Raw genomic sequence first — 22,916 nt, forward strand, 5'->3', positions numbered from 1 at the left:
GATTCTGGAATATTAAGTAGTTTTAGCTGATTATGGCAAAACTCAGTGCTTTAGCCATAATCTGGTAATGGATGGTCAAACCAATTGTCATATCCTTTCAGGCCTTCAGGTTTGTGATTGACTGGTACTGCTTTTTCCTTTTTAAAAACAAAATCTTAAAAATCGTTAATTAATAAACTGACCTGTTGTTAAATATTTATCTCATCCCTTTAGCTTACCAGCATCATACTCCAGTCTTCCAGCTGTATTGGAGATTTTTCCAACCAAAAGAACAATGATTGAGGTGCTTAATACAGACTCGTCTTCTCATTGCCCTAAGAACTCATAGGAGCACCTGCAGACTGAAGAAAGGAGAGACTTTCTTTGCTTCATATTAAGTTATTTTTATAAAGAAATTAGGTCCTTTTGGATAATGCTTAATTTAATAATAGGAAAAAATAACTTTTGCCTCTTCATAGAATTTCTACATGACATGGATGGTGCTGCTTATTTCTATTAGGATATTGAAGTACTGTATTTAAAGAATGGATTGATAAATTGTAAACAGGCTACTACCTGACTATTATATGCAATTAATTTTGAGTGATCAAAGTGCTAAGGGAAATTTTGTTTCAGGTCTTAAACAAATATTGGTTAATTGATTCCTACATCAGTGCTGCAGGACTTTAAATGTTGTAAAAATTAAAAAGCACTGCAGATGCTGTAAATCAGGAACAAAAACAAAGTTGCTGGAAAAGCTCAGCACCTCTCGCAGCATCTGCGAAGGAGAAAACATTTCGGGTCTGGTGACCCTCAGAACTGAGCAAGGGTCACCGGACCCGAAATATTAACTGTTTTCTCCTTCACAGCTGCTGCCAGTCCTGCTGAGCTTTTCTAGCAACTTTGCTTTTGTTCCTTTTAAATTGAGTGTTTTCTACTCTTGTAGATGGAAGAGTACATAAAATGTTCCCAGTAACACCTGTAATTGCACAAGCTGCTGCGTTTTAGTTGGAGCATTTTCTGGCTGTTTGTTCTTTTTTGGTTTTCTGGAGCAGGCCCTCATGAATTATCAGAGTATTGTACAGTTGTTACATGTGAATTGGATTATCCACTCCAGTAGTTCTAAAACATAGGCAGTTTGACAAATAGGGACACAGCTATCGATGAAACTGATGGAAGTATTAATGCTTTGGAGCATGCTAATCTGAAAGGGATTCAGTCAACTCCTTTTAATCTCAAAATAAATCATGTTGGGTCACAAAAATTGAATCCCTTGTCTGGTTGTGAGTTATGCAGGAAAGTCACTAAAGGTAACCTGTGTCACACATTGACCTAGCTGTGGTGCTACAATTTCTTTTGCCTCTTTTAGACTTCAATATTTCAGAAGTTATATAGATCAGTGGGTTTTAACACATTCCACGTGGAGGTAAAGCCTTTATGTTGCATTCACAGGAACTGGAAACAAATGTTCACTTTGCTAAGTGTAATAATCATCAGTCACATGGAAAGTTTACAGCTAAGTAACCAATATGAATTTGTCAAACTAAAAAGCTTGACTCTAGTTTCTCCTGCACCCCCCCCCCCCCTCAATTATTGGTTTAAAGGAAAACTATTACCCCTCAAAGTGAACCTATTTAATGGGGGCCAACCATCTTTTAGAAATCTAACCTTGCATTGGTTCTTTTCACATTGCCACAGTTTTAAATTTGCACTATATTTTAAAATGTTTTGCAGAAACTTATTTACAAATTTTTTCTTCTACATGATGGTGGAACTTTCAGTGGCATTTTGTTTACTTTGAATTATTTACCAAACAAATTCTATTTTGTCTAATTAAAGATGCTGATAAATCTTGCGTCACCTATTTTGTATTCTCAAACAAAGCTAGGAGAGGGGTAGCTAGTTGCACATCTGTCAAATACAATTAAATACTGCTTGCACCAAGACAGGGGAAAAAACTTGCTAAGATATAACGTTCATTGCAAGGTGTTGACAGACCAGTTGCAAAACAATGTTTGTTTTATAAGTTATCTTGTATTAAAAAAGGGACTCGTGATCTGCTTGTACTGAACTCAAAAACAACTTTTCACTGATTTTGATTGAGTCAGGGTACAAAGACTGACACAATATGCAGTACAATTTCCCCCAACATGAGCTAGTTCTTAACTACATTGGCCAATTTTATTTGTGCAGCAGACTAAAATTTGGGCTTTACAACTTCTGCCGTAACTCTGGATATTTTTCCCTTCTTTCTCTATCCAGAAAGGGTTCTCACACCACTAAGGGACCTTCCACCAAAAACAAAATCACCACACTAAGAGCATCTGTCTGGGGAAGTGAGTACTTACAAGGAAAGCCTGTAATTGGTCAACTGCATTTCATTGTTTCAAATGACAAAGGCCTGGAAATTCTCAGCCTGCAGCACAGATTGGACTAAAAATGCTCCCATCTGATGACAGCTAATCTGATACACATTCTAATTCAAAGCTGCTACATGGTTCATGAACAGGAAGGATAAACAATGTCTAAAAATTTAGAACAGTTTGACAATTCTAACAAAGTGAGTAAAGTACACTAGTACAAAGTGGAAGAGAAAAATTGTCACTGGTGGAATGATGCTTTTCCATCCAATGGATACTGTTTTGGTAAGATAAGGGCTCAATTTGGGTAGGAACAGTGCAAAGCATGATAGGCTGGGTACATCATTCACATCTGACAATACTCCTCAAGCAGGTGCTCTACTCTCAGCTTCAGATGGACAGATGAAGCACTTCAGGGGTGCCCTCTGGGAATCACTGGCCTGAGACAAAAGTGGAGGAGCAGCATGTAAGAAAGCATCTAATACTTTGAGACTTGCTGTTTGGGGAAATAATGCAGAAGCCAGGCAATAAAACAGGGTAAGGAGCATGCTGCCACACTAATGCTTCATCTACCCCAAATGTAACAGCCTGCAAAAGTCACATTGGTCTGTCCAGCCTCACCTTGTGTGGAAGAGTTATCCTCATCTGTGAGGGACAGTATACCATAGGATCATGCTGAATTGAAACAGTACAATTTATTTATATAAGCCACAAGATAACTGTGGGCATTTATTTCAATATTTATCTGCAACATGCATTTCAACAAAATGTATCACGTAAAGACAGCTGACAATTACAATTCAACATTAACTGGCACAACTGTTTAGACAGGCACTCAAAGGTGGAGCAAGTAACATGACAAACATCTAGTCTACACCTCATCGAAAAAGAGGTAAGCTCTACTTCTGCATGGCTATTGCATAACTTTAAACCCATGTTATTTTAAATTCTTTAATTACTGTTAGAGTTTAGATTTGTTATCATACACAGGTTTTCAAAGTAAATGGCTGGCTGTTTCCACTATATAAGTTCGTTGTGCTGAACAACATTGTATAATTCTAGCAGATAAATGCAGAAAACAAGCAACATATTCTGAAGGATTTTACTTCAGTGTAGATATAAATGCATTTGGAATACTTGTTCATGTACCCATTTCAGAGGTTAAAAAAAATTACTGTGATCAAAATGGCCATTTAAGCAATGGATCCATCTGGTAAAATTTGTACAAATTGAACAAATTTATTTACATTGGATTAGAGAACACCAACTTACGGCATTGAGCCAGAAAATAGTTTTTACTTCTGTAATATGACACTTATTTAAGCTGAGCTCTGCCACTTTCTTTCTGTAGCAAATTTCACAAGTGTAGTTATCACCCACCTTGGGTACAATCATTCCTTGTTCAGGAATCTTGCCACTAATTCACTCCTAAGCACCATGGATACATTAATATACATACTTTGGAATCCTTTATGTAGTTTTATTTGGATTTCTTCCTACCACCCCTCCATTTACAAGGTATACATGCACACTTAACAGTTGAAGTATAAAAACTAAAACAACCTGGGATTCATCTTGGAAGAAAACTTGACTGCTACATAATTGCTTTATCTTCTGGGCTTACATATTTAGTAGTGGACAATCATTTGCTTAAAATTTCCTTCCATTGATTAAACTTGTTGTTCTTCAAATTTTGATTCAGACAACCAATCCTCCCCCGTTGTTCTTGTAATAGTTTCCAGAAGGGGACCGCGAAAAATAGTTTGTAGTAGGAATCCTGGCTCAAATGTACATTTGAATTTCATGGAGCATTTTAAAAGATGAATAATTCCAAAGTGTGGCTTACATTTAATAATTTTAAGGATTATTTTCCATCTACATAAAGCTAATGCACACATTTCATACATACTAAGTGCAACAATATACAAATCTGTGATGTCATCTTGCCCGGTTGACTGCTGAGGGCTTGGAGCAGGATTTTCATCCACTTCAACTCCCAAATTTAAAGTAGAAGTATCACTTTTGCAATCGTAAGCCAAAATGGTAGAGGTTTTTTGGGTTAAGATTTGTGAAGCAGAAGCAATTACCAATTATCCAGGAAATCAAATCCAGTCTTTAGAATAGAACTACTTGTATTAATCTGTAGTGAGGAGAGAAAAATGAGTTCAAGTTACAATTGTGACTTCACTCAGGTTATCACTTCTCCACCTGTATAGGCAGAGCACTCAAACATTTCTTTAATGAACTCAGTTAAACTTATAACAAAAATCTCTGGATAGGTATCTTAAAATAAATGATTAGAGGTTGGCTTAAGTAGCATTTATCAGACTTTGTTCTTTACCATGGCCACATCTATTTATTCTACAGTCTGTCACTGAAGTGTAGTCATTTCTAAAGTCTGGAAAAAACATGAGTCCTGCAGAAAGGACACCTCTAAGTTCACTGGAATAATTTTAAAGCCATAATTTAGAAATGTTTTCATGAGGTACTGAACTTTAACAAAATGCCAGGTTACAAGTCAATAAGGGCAGAAATTTATAAGAGTATTACTCAAGCTTTAGAGAATGGAGTGTTCTTTTTAGGAAGTAAACACTAATGTCTTCACTTGCAAGTTAGGAAATCTGCAGTAGAGGAGTTCCACTTAAGCAACAATCAAGTATTTCTTTGCTTTTTACATCTTCCTAATAAGCTTAAAAAATTTGACCCCCACAATTAGTAAGTACAAGGTACAGCCACTAATCCATAATTCCTTGAACTATAACTGGTATAAATTACAATTTATAGTTTGGAAGCTGACTATTAAACTCATGGTCCATGCTTCAAATGGAACTTTTCCCATCCTTCTAATTCCATGAACATGGCTTACAGCTTGTGCACACAGCAAACCGTTAGCACTAATAATACAAAATGCCTATGTACAGAACAAAAGGTCAGATAAGCAAGGCTATAAACTGTGTGCCTCAGCAAGCACTCCATGTCACTTATCAAGTCTATTCAGTTAGTCCCTTAACTATATTTTATAACCAGTATTGAAAAGGATATTTAGCTGACAATTACAATTGAACAGTTATGAGAACTTTTAATAATCCCTCAAGATCCTTCACTGTGGAAATAAAGAACTGACAGCCAGTTAATGTTGGAAAGGATTACCAAAAGGTTGTCCAAAACAATGGGTTTTCTGAAGGTTTAGAGGGAATGGGGCCAAACAAAGTGGGACGAGTTGAGTTGGGAAACCTGGTTGGTATGGATGAGTTAAGCTAAAGGGTCTCTTTCCATGCTTTATGATTCTATGACTGAGGAACATAACCTTGTTGGTTGTATAAGGTTAGAGGATTTAAAGTTTGGGGATCCACCATGCTGTGCCATGAACCTGAGATCAAGTCACGAGGATTTTTAATTCATGATTTGTTTTAAAGAAAAGGAAGTTATTGCTGGAAGACAATTTGTTGAAACCTTTTATCTTGCACTCGGAATTCAAAAGCAAGTACCAAAGAAAACAATTTCGCAGTATGAGGGGAGTGTTCATGGGTTGCACATTGTATGCTTATGGCTAGAGGTCAGTTGCCATGGAGATCACAACAGTCATTGACAGCTGTCAGTTAATGGCCCAGTTTTAAGTTTTAAACATGGCAAGTTAACTCAAAGGGCAAGATATTGCCTGGAAAAAAAATGTAGTGTGAACAGTGTTGGCAAAGAACAGGGTCCCATGTGTCAACATATATGCCATACATGCCCTTATTGATAATCCTAAAAATAAGTGTTGTCAACTGACTTAATAGGTATGTTCCAGTCAACCTATTCACACAGGTGTCATATCTGGTCTAGGTATAAATGTTTCCAGGTGTCCCAGGTAGGGGCACAACCAATGTGCCACAACAGGCTTCAAGCATTGTTCTTTATAGCTATCAACCTGTTTTGACAATATTACTGTACACTTCTGCAGCTGTTGGGATATGAACTCAGATTTCTTCACTCAGGCAGGGACACGGGCCCTGCACAGTTCTGTTCCTTGCGATGGTCAGTCATTAACTGGGGCATTCACCACAGCAGTGAATCTACTGGAGTTCTCTTTCCAGTCAGTATTCGAGTATGGGTGATGTTTTACCTTGATTTTCATCATTCATGAAGTTCCCTGCCATGTCCAGTACCAAAAATGTCCTTTAAGGAATTCAATACCAAACACTTAAGAATTTTCCTGACTACATGTGGAAGGTGTTAATTTTTAACCTATTTTGCCACAATTTTTAAAAGATATCATTCACACCCCTATACAAGGAATAAAAAGAGACTGAAAACAGAATGCCCATTCCTCTACATTTCTATGAAGAATTATTTATCAGCTATATTGCAATAATGCATCAGTTTCAATCACCATGTCACCAGAGGAACACAGAAGCGAGAGGCTGTTCAGTCCCTTAAGCCTACTCCTCCAATCTAGATCACAGTTGATCTTCTATCTCATGCCACATTCTCATGTTCCTTAATGTCATCAGGAAGGAGAAACTTAATCTATCTTGATTCCTCAAAATGACAGATCTTACATAGCCCTTGGGTAAAAAATTACAAAGATTTACCACCCTCAGTTAAAGTCCATTTCATGGCTCGCCTTTTATTCAGAGTCTGCACTCAAATGTTAATATTATTACACCCAATAACTCAGTAACCCACATCACTGACATTAAACCTTACCTGCAAAAATAATGGTGCATCAGATGCACAGGAGTCATCTCGCTCTTCATCTACAGATTCCTTTGAAACAGTCTTTTTATCTGGAGATTTCTCAGTATGGCTAGGAGTGGAAACACCATCACATACACTGACTGAAGGTTGGCTTGTCCTTGGCCTGTCCAAGTCAATAAAAACTGATGAGACGTTGGTGTTGATTATTCGTTCCTGCTTCTTCACCCGATGTTTCTCGGATTTATTTTCATCTTTATCCTTAGGTAATGATTCTTGTCTTAAGTAGGAAGGAAGTGGCTTTTCCCCTTTCTCCATTGACTTAATCTGACTTGGGGTTACATATTGGTAATCAGATTGTTCGCCCTCCAGCCTGGATCTTTCATTACTCAGTTTCCAAAAGGAGGATGACTCTTCTTTTCTGACTTGTGCAAGACCATCTATGCTTGGTGTCTTTCCATTTTGCAGTGGTTTGGTTGGAAGCCCTCCTTGGGATATTTTAAGTTGATGATTTCCTTGGGATGTCTTTACAGGCTGCCGTTGTTCACTTTGTACGGAAACTCCTTGTTCAGAAGCAGCAATAGAGGCAAAATTGAATTCCATCTGACTCTGTAATTGATAAAATTTGCATTTACAAAAGAGAAACATGGAGGCAAAATACTCAGTTTAAAGTCAATACAGAAATGTAAATTTGACAATATTTTGGCAACATTTTTCTGGAAAGGTTGCATAGAAGAATTTCTGACCAATGATGGACTGTGAAACAATTCTGGAGCCACATTACATGGGAAACATGCTCTCGCTAGGCATTGAGCTGTTTGAAAGATCAGGTTTTGTCTTTGTTGTCAGATTAATTCAGTGACTTACCTCCTTGTTTCTTATACAGTCAGTCAATCTGTAAAGTAATAGTTTTTGTTTGGATGACCTTCTGGGAAGAAAAACCAATGTTCTTTCCCACGGAGAAATACTTTCATATAGCATTCTTCCCACAAATACCTTCCCATAAAATTTTTTCCCGTTAAAGCGCATACAAGCCAATCTTTGCCAATACATTTCATTTTTAATGAAAACTGCAGTTTCTACAGAATAATAATGGTAGCTGAAATAAAATCCAACTGCAACAATTTTGAACTCAATCTCAAAAACAACTAAATGCAGGCAGAGGTACAGAGCAGACTGTCCTTTACCTGACAGGTTTTTGAAGCAACAGCGATATACCATAGAGATAATGGGAACTGCAGATGCTGTACAATCCAAGGTAACAAAGTGTGGAGCTGGATGAACACAGCAGGCGAAGCAGCATCTCAGGAGCACAAAAGCTGATGTTTCAGGCCTAGACCCTTCATCAGAAAGGGGGGATGGGGAGAGGATTCTGAAATGAATAGGGAGAGAGGGGGAGGCAGACTGAAGATGGATTGAGGAAAAGATAGGTGGAGAGGAGAGTATGGGTGGGAAGGTAGGGAGGGGATAGGTCAGTCCGGGGAGGACAGACAGGTCAAGGGAGAGGGATGAGGTTAGTAGGTAGGAAACGGAAGTGCAGCTTGCAGACAATCTGACCCCAAAAGATATATATTTTTTCCATCCCCACCCTTGTCTGCTTTCCAGAGAGACCACTCTGAGACTCCCTTGTCCGCTCCACACTCACCTCCAACCCCACCACACCTGGCACTTTTCCCTGCAACCGCAGGAAGTGCTACACTTGCCTCCACACCTCCTCCCTCACCCCCATCCCAGGCCCCAAGAAGACTTCCCACATCAAGCAGATGTTCACCAGCACATCTAATAACGTGGTATACTGCATCCACTGTGGCCTCTTCTACATTGGGGAAACCAAGTGGAGGCTTGGGCACCGCTTTGCAGAACACTACACTTGGTTTGCAATAAACAACGGCACCTCCCAATCACGAACCATTTCAACTGCACCCCCCCCCCCGCATTCCTTAGACGACATGTCCACCCTGGGCCTCCTGCAGTGCCACAACGATGCTAGAGGGTTGCAGGAACAGCAACTCATATTCTGCTTGGGAACCCTGAAGCCCAATGGTATCAATGTGGATTTCACAAGCTTCAAAATCTCCCCCCCCCACCCCCCCCATGCATCCCAAAACCAGCGCAGCTCATCCCCGCCTCCCTAACCTGTTCTTCCTCTCACCTATCCCCTCCCCCGACCTCAAGCTGCATCTCCATTCCTAACCTCATCCCACCTCCTTGACCTATCCATCCTCCCAGGACTGACCTATCCCCCACTACCTAAATTCACCGTTACTGGCTCCATCCCTGCCCCTTCAGCTTGTCTGTCTCCTCTCCACCTATCTTCTCCTCTATCCACCTCCCCCTCTCTCCCCATTTACTTCAGAACCCTCTCCCCATCCCCCTTTTCTGGTGAAAGGTCTAGACCCGCAATGTCAGCTTTTGTGCTCCTAAGATGCTGCTTGGCCTGCATTCATCCAGTAACATTCCACAACTGCATTTATCTAGAAGGATGAGACCAGCAGGTAGATGGGAACACTGCCACCTTCAAGTTGCTCTCGAAGACACAAGCAGTCCTGACTTAGAAAAATATTGCTGTTCCTTCACAGTTGCTGGGTCGAAATCCTGGAATTCTCTCCCCAGTGGCATTGTGATCAATCCACAGCAGGTGGACTTCAGTGGTTCAAAGCAGCAGCTCACTGCCCTCTTTTCAAAAGGTAACTAGGGATAAGCAATAAATGTTGGCCAGCCAGCAGCATCCACATCCCATAAAATGAATAGTAAGAAATTCCTCTACATCAGTAGTGTGTAATTTAGAGGTTCACACAGCCACAGGGGTTCCTGCGTGCCTAACATCCTTGCCTTTCTAGGTGGTAGAGGTCATGGGTTGAAACAATGTTATTGAAAGAAGCTCCGAGTTCTCCAGTGCATGTTGCAGACGGTACAATTATGCAACAGTGGACAAAGTAGTGGATAGTTAAGGTGGTGGATAAGGAGGTAATCAAGCAGGATGCTCTGTCCTGGATAATGCAGCACATGTCATTTGCACTGCATTCGTCAAGGAAAGTGGATAACATTCCCCTCTTTGCTTTCGCAAAGGCAGGAACTTAAGTAGTGAGTGTCTCCCTACAGAATTCCTCGTCTTTGATCTGCTCCTATGGTCACAGTAAGTCACTGGTTTAATTCAGTCAGTCAATTTTCCAAAATCTCTGTTAAATGCCCTGTAGCTGTACTAGAACAGCTTAGCTCAGGGTGCAGCTCAGAGCACAAATCTTCAGTATGATTGTCTGTTGTCAGAGCGCACACAGCCTTTGCAGCAACTACGCCTTCACCTAATTAGTGAATCAAATTGATTGAAGACTGACATCTGTGAAGCTGGGGACATACGGAGGAGGCTGCTATGGTCTGACTTGGTACTTCACACTGAAGACCAGGCCACTCTTGGTGATGTACATTAAAGTCCCTAACCCACAGCAGACTGTTTTCCCTCTTGCTGCTGTCAGTGCTTCCTCCAAGTGATGTTCAACATGGAGCAATACTGACAGCAGGAATGGAGGGGGGGGGGTGGGAAGAGATGGGGTGAGGGAGCTGCCAGGACGTTGGATACAAGGGAAGATTCTATGCAGAGGACTGTGTTTCATGGCCAGTCTATTAGTGCTAAAATTGGAAAGAATTGACCAAGTGTTAAGGAGGTCTTTGCAGGGTTGGATTTGCTGCTGTTATTTTCAGTGCCTAAAATGGACAACTGATGGCCTGTCTGGTTTCATGTTTTCATTTTACTGCACTGGTTAGGTACAACTGTGTGGCTTGATGGGCAATTTAGTGGAATTATTTTTAAAAAAAGTCACATTACTGCAAATCTAGGGTCATGTATGGAAATTGTAGATTTCTTTCCTTAAAATGAACATTAGAGAATCAGATGGGTTTTTATGATAATTAAAAATAAATACTCATGGTAACCATTACTGAGACTAAATTTACATTCCCGATCTTTACAAAATGTTCTACCACTTGCCAGAATGGGCTTTTAACCCATGTCACCATAGCATTAGTCTGAATCTCTGGAAAGATTTGTGGCCATGAAGAACAAGAACAGAAACAGGAGCAAGAGCAGGACGGCACGGAGACTCAGTGGTTAGCACTGCAGCCTCACAGCACCAGGGACCCAGGTTCAATTCCAGCCTCAGGCAACTGTCTGTGTCGAGTTTGCACATTCTCCCTTTGTCTGCGTGGGTTTCCTCCGGGTGCTCCGGTTTCCATCCACAGTCCAAAGATGTGCAGGCTAGGTGGATTGTCCATGCTAAATTGCCCGTAGTGTTCAGGGGTCTGTGGATTATAGGGGTTGGGTCCGAGTGGGATGCTTCAAGGGCGGTGTGGACTTGTTGGGCCGAAGGGCCTGTTTCCACACTGTAGGGAATCTAATCTAATGACTTAGGACATTCAGCCCCTCATGCTTGCTGTGCCATTTAACAGGATTATTGCTGACCCAGCACTCCTTGCATCCACTTTTCTGCCCTTTTCCCCATAATTCTTAGGGTCCCTACTGGTCAAGGGTCTCACTGCCTCCATGGCTCTGTGCTGCGGAGTTACAAAGATGCTCAACCCTCAAGAAATTCCTCCTCAGATCAGTTTTAAATTGGCTCTCCTGAATTGAGACTATGCCCTCTGGTCCTAGACTCTGCCAGTCAATTGATCAATTAAGGGGAAAAAATACTCAATCCAGGCACCAAGGTGAACAAGCACCCATATTTTATTCAGCAATTGTTTATATAGTTTTTAATTTTCTCAAGTCTTGTATGTATTTGACTCACTACTGCCATTTCAAAGTCAAAGTCAATTACGGATGGGAAGTAGTGCTGGCTTAACAGCAACATTCACATGCCAAGAAAATAAGTTACATAGTTATTTTAAAATCAACCTGCTCAAATTATGACATACCTCTGATAGTTTGGGCTTGGTACCCGGACCTTCTGGGAGGAGGTAGGGACACTACCAGTGTACCACTTGATCTTAAATCAATTGTTTTTAAATATTGCCAAATTGAATGCCTTCACCTTTGGTTTGAGTGTTTCACTACTAAGTAATTAACATCAGTAACTTTCACTCAGTTGTACTTGAATTCAGGTGTAACCGTTCAACACAATTAACTACACTTAAAACATGTACCAGGATGAACAAAGAGTGGATCAAACTGCTCATACCAACATCATCCGATGTGGTACAAGCAGCCTAAGAGTGCTGATAAATCAGAATAAATGCCATGTAGATTTGCTGTACATCTCCAGTGAATCTCAGAGATACAAGTCTAATCCTCTATTAACACAGGAATGCCTTGGTTAGTTTCCTGGTTTGCACTCAGTTGTCCATCTCATGATTAATGACAATAGGAATACCTCCAAAATCTTGGAAGGGCAATTAAAATTAGCTAGGATTCCCCATCCTGAATGTCATCCAGTCACCTCTGTTCAAATAACAGATGAAACACAATTACACTAGCCCTGGTGCAACTGAACGTGGCATCATCTTGCACAACCAACTTAACTAAACAGAGATAACACTTCAGAAATGAAGACGATCTCAACCGAAAACGTCAGCTTTCCTGCTCCCCTGATGCTGCTTGGCCTGCTGTGTTCATCCAGCTCTATACAGTGTTATCTCAGATTCTCCAGCATCAGCAGTTCCTACTATTTCTGCAACTTGACTGACGTCTTTGCAATTAAAAACATTATCTCTATTTAGCATCTTTCATGATCACCAGATATCCCAGAGTGCTTTATAGACAATATTTTTCCAAATGTAGTCACTTTCATAATTTATAAAATGCAGCAGACAAGTTGTGCTTAGTAAATACCTCCAAACAGCAATTGAAAAATCAGATGATCCAGTTGTGTGATGTTGATTGTGGTATAAATATTGGCCAAGAAAGCAGAAATGCATCAGAGGATCTTTTACACCCAACTGAGTGAGCCTCTCAGTTTTTAGTCACACCTGAAAGATGGCATTTCCAACACTCTAGCACTCCCTTGGTACTATACTGGAGTGTCAGCGTTGATTTTGATGTCTACAGTCTGGAATAGGACTTAAATCCTACAACCATATGACTTGAGTTCCAACTGAATGCTACCAGCTGAGCTACGGCTGATACAATGCAAAGAAAACAAAGGACAGAGCCACTAATACATACATGTGCATTTGCCAAAATGCTTCCGATTCATGACAATTGTTGATTAGCATCAGAAACTGATTTCACATTATACAGTTAAAGATTGGGATTGATTTGTTAAAAACATTGTTACTCCATTTTTGTTTTTGAAACAATATGAAAGGGAGCTCAAAAGAAAATGCTGGGAGAACCCCAATCTGCATCATACTTAAATAAGCATGCCAGTGACTTGTTGTCACTGCACCACTTTTGTCTGTAACAAGGCAGAAAAGAGAAGTGGTTTGCCACAATAACAATTACAGCTGTGTCCTCAGGAAAAGAAACATTGATATTAAATGTTATTAGGTGGATTAATTCATTTTTCAAATATCCTCATTTAAAAGCTTCTATGGTGTGTTTTGCTGTTATGTTTGGAGTACATTTCAGTTGCATTTAGTTTCGTTTTGATAAGCAGCAATTGTATACCAAACTAAGGCATAAGTGAAAGCTCAAATTGTTCTTGAGCGTAAAATAAATGCATGCATACTTAACACGATTTAATTTTTTGTACATTTTATGCACAAAAACAGTGACCAACTTTACTTTGATAAACGAAGACTGGAGATGGTTTACCTTTGTTTCCCAAGAGAATGGAGCAGAGTGCTCATCTTGCCATGTAATATCCTAAAATGGTTAAAAAAAAGTAGTTACAAAATGTGTTTGTTACAAGATACAGAGGAACACAATAAAATGTTACATATATAGTATCTTTCATGACCCCGGCTGTCAGCATGCTTTACAGTCCATGAAGTAGTTTTAAAGCTTAGTCACCGTTGTAGTTGTAGCAAGTATTCTCCACATAGCAAAGTCCCACAAACACCAATGGATAGTGACCAGATAAATCAGTAATAATCTTGGATAGTGCAATGCAGAAAAGGTTTCTTGCTCTTCTTTGGATAATGTAACAAATCTTTACGACTACCTGAGGACACATCAATTTAACCAATCAAACCTTAAACTGCAGCAAACCCTTGCTGCTGCATTGAATTCAGTCTGGATTGTGCGCTCGGGTTTCTGAAATTAACTTAAGCCCCCACAACCAGATTGAGGTGACTCTTATTTGTTGAACCACACCTAACATCATAAGGTCTGAAGTAAGCACAAGCAGCTTTGGCTGCTCATTCAGTTCTTTCAGTTTCCACTTTCTTTTCCTTGACTTTTCGTAACTGTTTATTTTATTATACTGAACATACCCTAACTATTGTATTATATTTTGAAACAAAAAAAAGTTGAAGTGTTTCCCTGAAACATTGTAATAGCTGACCAGTTCAAAGTCCTCTTAGTATTTGATCTCACATAAAGGTCTCTGAAGGACAAAGGATACAGCCTGCACACAAAATTCAAGTAGAGTTCTGTTTCCAGTTACTGTTAGCTCTCAAGAAAAGACACTATTGGCCTCACAGTTACCTTAACACCTTCATGCTAAAAATGGTTAACAAAGAAAAATATTCATAACATGGTGATTGGAATGAACTCAGCCAGGTGGATCTCAGAATATGAATTTCTGGATTAGGTCTATTAACTTGGTCCAGTTGGGGAACTCTGGCTGACATAGACGTGACAGGTGTCGTGCTCCCTCTAGGAGCTGGCTGTGCTGGCTGGGTTAGTGTCACATACTATGCACATGAGGATAAAGGGCAACTTGGTGACAGGATACCAGCCTATCAAAGTTATTTCAAATAAGAAATGTAGACCATTCAGCCCCTTGAATATGTTCCATCATTCAGTGAGATCATGGCTAAATCTGGCCATACTGCAGCAAGTAACTCAACTGACTCCAGAAAGCCTGTCTATCTACAAGGCAGAAGTCAGATTATGATGGAATATTCCCTACTTGTCTGAGTGGGTGCATCTCCAACACACAAGGAGCTTGATATCAAGGATAAAGCAGCCCACTTGATTGGCATCATATCTGGAAGCATCCATTCCTTCCACCGCCAATATTCTGTAGTACATAGTGCTACTGTCTGCAAGTTGCACTGTTGAAATTCAAAGCACCGTGCAAACTCATGATCACTTCCAGCCAGAAGGACGAGTGCAGATACACATGTGTAGCACCACTTACAAGTTGCCTTCTAAGCCACTTACGCTGATTTAGAAATATCACCATTCCTTCACTGTCACTAGGTCAAAATCCTGGACTTCCCTCCAAAGACATTGCAGAGAAACCTACAGCACATGAACCGCTACAGTCCAAGGCAGCTATTTTTGCTGATTGCCCAATAAAGATCAGTGCTTTGAAAGATATCATGAGAAACCATTACCAAGAGAGTGTGGTGAAAAACTGTGAAGTTTTTATGCACTTTGATTATTTCATATTTAGTGCAAGTGGTGTGTGTATTTTTATTTCCATCATACTAACGAAATTCAGCCAATGTTCAGTCTCACAAAACATTCACACCACACACAGACTGCTCAATAAACATTCATAATATCCCCATCAGGGAAATAGCTTTGCACCTCAAGGACATGTTATGCCACATCAGTGTTTATTTGTTCAGTATCGGAGAGCAGAAATTAGTGAACAACTCAGATCCAGAACAAGTTATACAAGCCATAAAGCAAAATTTTTTTTAAAATCCCCAATTTCACGTCAGAGAACAGGCCAGGTAGCAGTCATGTAGCTATTTATTACAACTGGGTTCATTGACAATTACTTGATAATCATTGATATTATTCTCAAATGATTATTATGAAAACCATACCCAAAGAGTTCTTATGGTGAAGTGCCAATTTCCATATCACTGACCCAAGAGGTGTTTACATTCCATCTGCTCAGGACTAATGTCTTTGAACAAGTCAACTAGAAAATATCTAAAAAAAACACTCCCATAAATCAACTGCAAACCTACAATGCGCACAAAACAATTAGGCTAGCTTAATTGTTGATAAAAGTATTAGTCTCCAATACAAAAGTATTCATGCTTAAAATCTGTTAAGAGTGGACCACAAAAATTCTATCATTTTAAATAGTCATTGTCCAGAACATCCAAAGCGTAAATTTTGCTTGCCACTTATGGTGTAGTAGAATTTTACAGCATGAAAACAAACCCTTTGGTCCAACTCCTGTGCCAACCTGATATCCTAAACTGATCTAGTCCCATTTGGCCCATATTCCTATTCATGTACTCATCCAGATGCCTTTTACAATGCTGTAATTTTACCAGCCTCCACCACTTTCTCTGGCAGTTCATTCTAAATATCCATCACCTTTTGCTTGAAAAAGTTGCTCCTTCGGTCCCCTTTAAATTTTTACCCTCTCATCTCAATTTTATACTCTCTAGTTTTGCACTCCCCTATCCAGAGAAAAACCTTGACTATTTATCCTATCCATGCCCCTCATTTTATAAACCTCTGAAGGTCACCCCTCTGACACACCAGGGGAGAAAAAGCCACAGCCTATTCAGACTGTCCCTTTAGCTCAAATCATTCAATCCTGGAAACATCCTTATAAATCTTTTCTGAAACCTTTCAAGTTTCACAACTTATTTCACGAAGCAGGAGACCAGAACTAAATGCAGTATCCCAGAATTGGCCTCACTAATGCTTGTACAGTCACAACATGACATCCCAAATCCGGTACTCAATGTTCTGAACAATGAAGGCAAATGGGCAAAGTTGCCAAAAGCATTCTTCACCACCCTGTCTACCTGTGACTCTGCTTTCAACAAAACTCACCTGCACCCCTGGGTCTCTTTGTTCAGCAACACTCCCCATGGTCCTACCATTAACTATACAAGTCCTGCCCTGTTTAATGACCAGAAGTCTGAATATTGTCCACATTTTAGTGCATACAGACACACATGGACTGCTTGGAGCACTTAATATTGTGCAATAATCTGCAAACATCTCTACTTCCATCATTAGGTCAGAAGCAAAGTCATTGATGAAACAACTGAAGATGGTCAGGCCTAGGACACTAGCCTCTGATCCAGTAACTATGGTACTGTTCGGTTTCTGGTCAATGGTAACTGCCAGAATGGTGATGGTGTCAGATACAGTGATGAGAATGCCACTGACTTTCAAGGGAGATAGTTAGATTCTATTATTGGAGAAATTTATAGATGTTCAGCATCACTACACTTGCTCAGATACCAACCAGTCCATGTCCAAATGCAGCAAGACCCAGACAATGTCCTGGCTTGCGATGACAACTGGCAAGTAACATTCATGCCACACGAGTCACAGTTGGAATAGTTGGGACATAATTCCAATAAGCCTTAATTACTTTATGCACTTCAACAATAACTTTTACTGATCTGGGCACTGATTATCCACTTTCTCTACCACAGTTTAGACGTTCGCCATTAAGAAATTGTTGTTTTTCTAAAGTAAATGGGCTTAATTTCTTGCCCTGAGCTCCATTTGCCGTGGTTTTATCCACTCAAATTAGTCCTATGTTCATGCGTAACTTTCTATTTACAACAACATAACACTAAATTAGGAAGTACGTTATTCGCCTACCTGGACATGCATTAATAAGTTAACAAACATGTTAAAAGCTCAGTGTCCACTACAGATTCCTACGGAATACCACATGTACATTTGCACAAGATGTTACTTTTAGCCTCAAATTTTCTCTTAAGTTCTCGACCATTACTGCTTACACAAAAGGTTAAGGATTTTGCAGTAAGCATTTATAGTTCTTTAAAATTTGTCAACCTACAAACGACAGAAAGTATTCACAGTTCACTTAGCTGGGGTTACATAATTTTTCATCTATTCAAAGTTCGCCTCCCTAAATTTAAGATCTTAGTTTATGACATGTACATCTTCAGCTGAAACTTATTGTCAAATTCAGTTACGTTACAAAAACATTTTGCAATATGATCCTTCATAGTAAGATTGTTTTTTGTCATTCTTAGTTAAATGCAGAATAGCCTGTTCCCTTATTGATTTTAAAACACATCTAGAAAACTACCCTAACTACATTCTAGGAATACAACTTTGTTATCTTAGTTATATGGGAAGTTTGTTTACACAGCCAAAGTGTGGAGCTGGATGAACACAGCAGGCCAAGCAGCATCTCGGGAGCAGAAAACCTGACGTTTCAGGCCTAGACCCTTCATCAGAAAAAGCTTGGATTCTACAGCATCTGCAGTTCCCATTATCTCTGATCCCATATAACTACATTATTTTGGCTTTTGTCTCCCTGATCTCAATATTTACACCATGCCACCTATATCATCACAAAATTGTGCACAATTTACACCAGAATATTGCATTTTTGCATGTTTTGGTCTCTGCCAGCAACATTTCCAGTTCTGAGGAAAGGTCAATCAACCTGAAACACTAACTCTGATTCCTGCCTCCCTGCCCGCCCCCACCAAGAGATGCTGCCAGACCTGCTGAGCTTTTCCAGCAACTTCTGTTTTTGTTTCCACCACCAGATCACCCTTAGTGAAATTCATTTTCCTCAATTCTATTTGTAATCAACATTAAATTACTGAAAAGGTCATAAAATGATAGGAGGCCATTCAGTCCAACTTCTCTGCAAGAGCAAACGTTCCCCCTCTGTGTGCAGACCTTTTGCTACGCCTACCCTGTTCTCTTCAAATCCTTTGTGGAAATTCCACTGCCTGGAATACTTGCATCATTACACTTCATCCATTCAAGTTAAATATGCTCTTCAAGTCGAGTTTGTGGTTTGAACTCTTGCTTTCTTCATGCATTTGTGCACAGAAATCTTATTTGGATCTCTCCCCACCAAACCCAAGTATCCGACTGTTCTATTTATACTAATTTCTTCTGAAAGAGTGGATTTTTCCTTTCACCTAACTAACTAGTTTAAATTATTATACCACACTATTTAGCCCTTCCACAAGCAATGGGACCTTTGCAGTTCAGGTGAAGCTTTTTGTATGTACAACTATCACTGGCACAAGAAAGTGGTCCCATTGCCCAAGAAATTTGATTCTCTTCCTTCTACTTATGCTTCCTGCCACATGCTGACAACTTCTCTCTACCTCTGGCAAGGGTGTGTATGACTGACAGTACCATCTGGGGAAGCTTAATCCTTAACCTATAACTTAGCACCTTTTGTCATGAATCAAACCCACTCTTATCTACCTTATTGTGGTTCACATGGGAACCCCTGGTTGCTTGTTATCCTATTCCAGAATTATTTGTATTAGTTATGACATTTTAAATCTAGCATCTGGGAAGTAACAATATGATCTAGTTTTGTGGATGGTATGCACAAAATGAACTATTTACTCCCAAGTACCCTACAGAACAACGGGCACCTAGTCTTGCTGCTTCCCCGGGAAGTAACGTCTTCCCGATTTTGTTTAACATTTTCCATCATCCTCTGCATTCAGTCTACTTAAGTGCTGAAAAAGTTTTTTTTTGAGAGATACGAACATACAACCTTCTGAACCAAGAAATGCAAACTGCTGGCTCTTGAAAGATAGACAAATCAGGATACTTTATTACAAAAGAACATGCTGAGCATGCTGGAAGTGTGGATTCCAATTGAAACATTGGACTAAGTGGCTGGCTCCTGTTCCATCAAGCCTGTTTCTCCCATAAGGTTAAGTGTCTCTGGAATTTTCTTCCTCAGAGCACTGAAGGCAAGGTCACTGAATATGTTTCAAAGGAGAAGTACATACGTTTTAGTCAAAAACGTTAGAACATAGAACATTACAGCACAGTACAGGCCCTTCGGCCCTCGATGTTGTGCCGACCTGTCATACCGATCTGAAGCCCATCTAACCTACACTATTCCATGTACGTCCATATGCTTATCCAATGACGACTTAAAATGTACCTAAAGTTGGTCAAAGGGGATTGATGGTTGGCAGGAACATGACATTGAGAACACAGTTAAGGTCAGCCATAATGTTCTCCGAATGCAAAGTAGGATCCAAGAGGCCAAATTGGCCTCCTTTCAGTCGTACTTCATAGTTTCAGCTATCCCTTCACGAAATCATGCTAATCTACAACATAACCCCACATCCCTTCATCTCTTGGAATAAGAAAAAAAATGACAAACACTTACATCTAACATCAATTGCATCTGCAAAGAGAGCACCAAACTTTCATCAGGCTTGGTGTAAACGCTTTTCCGAATTTCATTCTAAGTCATGGCCTCCCATATCTTCTACCTAAAACGTTAATTTTTTTCTATTGGCTCTCCAGAAATGTTACTAAACAATACAAGTCTTTTCGAGCATTTCGTATTTTTTTCTTAAATTCTGCAGTTAGTTGAAGTTTGCCAAAGATGTCATTTTAAAATGACAATAAATTTCGAAAATAACTAAAATTAGTAATTTCGCACACAGCGCGCCTGCCTCCCTGTACAAGGGCCGCCTTGTGAGAAACACTTGAGGCATGCAAGACTTGGAGAGAAAAAAGCCATAGAGCTTCAATTGCAACAGATCCAGGATACATTCCTCACATACTGCGGATGGGTAAAGAATTAACCCTCAAGTAGACAAGAGTTTTCTAACACTTTTAGATTTTAAAATTGAGGAACTTTTGTAGTTTACCGTTTTAAAGGGCTTGGTCAGCCTCACGCCTTTTCCCGTTTCCTGTGCAAGTAAAAACGATGTAATTTTTTAATCGTGGCGAAAAAGCGCAGGGAAAATACTAGCGCTCACCCCACCCCAGCTAAGAGACTCCAAGAAGCATCCGCCCCTCACCTCCTCCCCGAAATGTACAACCTTCTGGCCGGTTTGGAGCTGTAGTCTGGGATAACAGACCGTTTCCTCTCTCTGGCTGCGATGCAGGTTGTACCGGCTGCGGATATGGGGATCCACTATCCAGTTGTCGATTATCTCCTCCTGCTCTCTGGGCTCCAGCGTGTCCCAGCGCGGCCCGTACTTCTCGCGGATTTTCTGCCTCTCCAGCATGATCCTCCGGGCCATAGGACTGATAGAGGAGAAGTATTCGAACTTCTTCTGCTCCAGACCAGGGGTAGCGGTGGCGGCGACATTAGTAGCACCACCGGCCACGATCGCCTCGCCCACCTCGCAGTTAGTTACCACCACCGCCGACGCCATGAATGTGGATGGAAGTTCCTGATAGCGCAAGCCACCCGCAACCAGTACGACCAACCGTCAACAACCAGCCCACAGCCCCTCATCCAAGCTCGTCCCGCAATCACCTGGGATTGTCCCGCCCCCAGTCGCAATCTATTGGTTATTTCGACAGCAACCTCTTCGGGCCGGTCCAACCATGACCAGTCCTCATGAGATAGTGTTTGACCCGCTCATTGAACCGCCACTCTATTGGTCACTTCAACCGTCATTCGTTCCCGTCGCTGCCACGCTCTCGATCGTCACTCAACAATCCAGCTCGAGCCCCACCCTTCCCAGCTGTGAGTGGCGAGTCCCACCCCTCGATTCCCACTCATTGGCCTGAGCTGGCCGCTTAAGCCGACACGCATTGGTCAGACGCACCGTCACGCAGAAGGCATCGACCGTTGGCCAAAGTAAGTTCCCGCCCTCTCGGCCGTCGTTCAATTGGGCGGCCGTGTCCGACTGAACTGTCAGTCAATTCATCCCCACCTAATTAGCCTTTCAGCCCTCCCCCCCTTACCTAGAGAGCTGTTAGTGAGCATGCGCCCCCAACTGTCAGCCTGAAGAAAGTGAGCGCGTTTTGGGCCGCTGTCAGGGAAACACAAAGAGATTCCCGATCAACAGAACAAGCCTCCGGGCGACGCCCTGCTGATGGCGCCGATAGTTCAAGGTATCGAGCCGCCGAAATAGAGTGGTTATTTCTGCCCTTTCCTATCGGTACAGGAATTTTACCCCTCACCTTAGTAAACACAGAACAGAACAGAACAAACAACTGCGGATGCGGATCAGAAACGCAAACATAAATTGCCGGCGAAACTCAGCAAGTCGGGCAGCAACTGTGGGAAGAAAACAGTTAACGTATGGAGTTCTCATCAGCATTGCTGTTAGCTGATGTAAAAATAAGTGGTATTTGTGCTAAAGACTGAAGTTGATGGGAGAGGAGAGGGTGAATGGATAGGTGGAGAGAGGAAGGTGAAAGGGGTGGGTAAATAAGGAGATGAAGAGAGACGGGCTGAGCTGCAGTGAATGTAACCCTTGTAAATATGATACTAGGTGTAGGAGTTGTGAGAATGCTTTAAAAAACCCATTGTATGGCGTAGTGACCTCCACATTTGCAGAGGCTTGAGTGTCAGCTCTTGGACACCTCTTTCCTACGCTGCCTGGACCATTGAGTCCATGACCGTCACCAACCTCATCTCATCTGGGGATCTACCCCCAACAGCCTCTTTGCTCACAGTCTCTAATTCCATACAGCCCATTTCTACCCTTTCCCCCAAAATACACAAATGGCACTGCCCGGGAAGACCCGTTGTTTCTACCTGTTCCTGCCCCAAAGATCTTATTTAGAACATTAGAACATAGAACATTACAGCACAGTACAGGCCCTTCAGCCCTCGATGTTGTGCCAACCTGTCATACCGATCTCAAGCCCATCTAACCTACACTATTCCATGTACGTCCATATGCTTATCCAATGATGACATATATGTACCTAAAGTTGGCGAATCTACTACCATTGCAAGCAAAGCATTCCATTCCCCTACTACTCTGAGTAAAGAAACTACCTCTGACATCTGTCCTATATCTTTCACCCCTCAATTTAAAGCTATGCTCCCTCGTGCTCGCCGTCACCATCCTAGGAAAAAGGCTCTCCCTATCCACCCTATCTAGCCCTCTGATTATTTTATATCTTTCAATTAAGTCACC

At 40.9% G+C, this 22,916-nt stretch overlaps 3 protein-coding genes across 9 annotated transcripts in view; 2 read left to right on the forward strand and 1 right to left on the reverse strand.

Annotated features, from left to right (window-relative positions):
- Nucleotides 1–1,834, forward strand: part of ttc13 (tetratricopeptide repeat domain 13) — a 64,554-nt gene extending 62,720 nt beyond the window's left edge. For all 5 annotated transcript variants that reach the window (XM_048535659.2, XM_048535660.2, XM_048535661.2 and 2 more), the window contains one exon: nt 214–1,834. In XM_048535659.2, the coding sequence (XP_048391616.1) occupies nt 214–328 (115 nt within the window). In that variant the 3' untranslated portion in view covers nt 329–1,834. The remainder of the gene's footprint in view (nt 1–213) is intronic.
- A 1,210-nt stretch (nt 1,835–3,044) lies between these two features.
- On the reverse strand, nt 3,045–21,421 carry c9h1orf198 (chromosome 9 C1orf198 homolog). Of its 3 annotated transcripts, XM_048536531.2 has the most exons (5): nt 20,832–21,421; nt 20,679–20,720; nt 13,762–13,812; nt 7,029–7,625; nt 3,045–4,479 (listed from the first exon to the last, which is right to left on the reverse strand). In XM_048536531.2, exons 1-5 carry the CDS (start codon nt 21,189–21,191, stop codon nt 4,423–4,425), a joined length of 1,107 nt encoding a protein of 368 aa, XP_048392488.1. In that variant the 5' UTR covers nt 21,192–21,421; the 3' UTR covers nt 3,045–4,422. The 3 variants fall into 3 exon arrangements, with proteins under 3 accessions (XP_048392488.1, XP_048392490.1, XP_048392489.1); XM_048536533.2 differs by lacking the exon at nt 20,679–20,720 and having other exon boundaries at nt 20,853–21,419; XM_048536532.2 differs by lacking the exon at nt 20,679–20,720 and having other exon boundaries at nt 20,832–21,416.
- Nucleotides 21,422–21,779: 358 nt separating this feature from the next.
- The window catches only part of tarbp1 (TAR (HIV-1) RNA binding protein 1), a 183,163-nt gene continuing 182,026 nt past the window's right edge, over nt 21,780–22,916 (forward strand). Inside the window, exon 1 of the mRNA XM_048536298.2 lies at nt 21,780–22,067. The gene's annotated coding sequence lies outside the window, so the exon portion shown is untranslated. The remainder of the gene's footprint in view (nt 22,068–22,916) is intronic.

This window comes from Stegostoma tigrinum, chromosome 9, assembly GCF_030684315.1.
Source record: "Stegostoma tigrinum isolate sSteTig4 chromosome 9, sSteTig4.hap1, whole genome shotgun sequence".
NCBI classification, from domain to species: Eukaryota; Metazoa; Chordata; class Chondrichthyes; order Orectolobiformes; family Stegostomatidae; genus Stegostoma; species Stegostoma tigrinum.

What these genes read in the sequence shown, in the direction of transcription:
- c9h1orf198 (XM_048536531.2), bottom strand. Translation starts at nt 21,191, where the DNA reads ATGGCGTCGGCGGTGGTGGTAACTAACTGCGAGGTGGGCGAGGCGATC. An exon ending in TTGTACATTTCGGGGAGGAG is followed by an intron (nt 20,721 to 20,831) that starts GTGAGGGGCGGA and finishes TTACTTGCACAG; the next exon opens with GAAACGGGAAAAGGCGTGAG. An exon ending in TGACCAAGCCCTTTAAAACG is followed by an intron (nt 13,813 to 20,678) that starts GTAAACTACAAA and finishes TAACCATTTTAG; the next exon opens with GATATTACATGGCAAGATGA.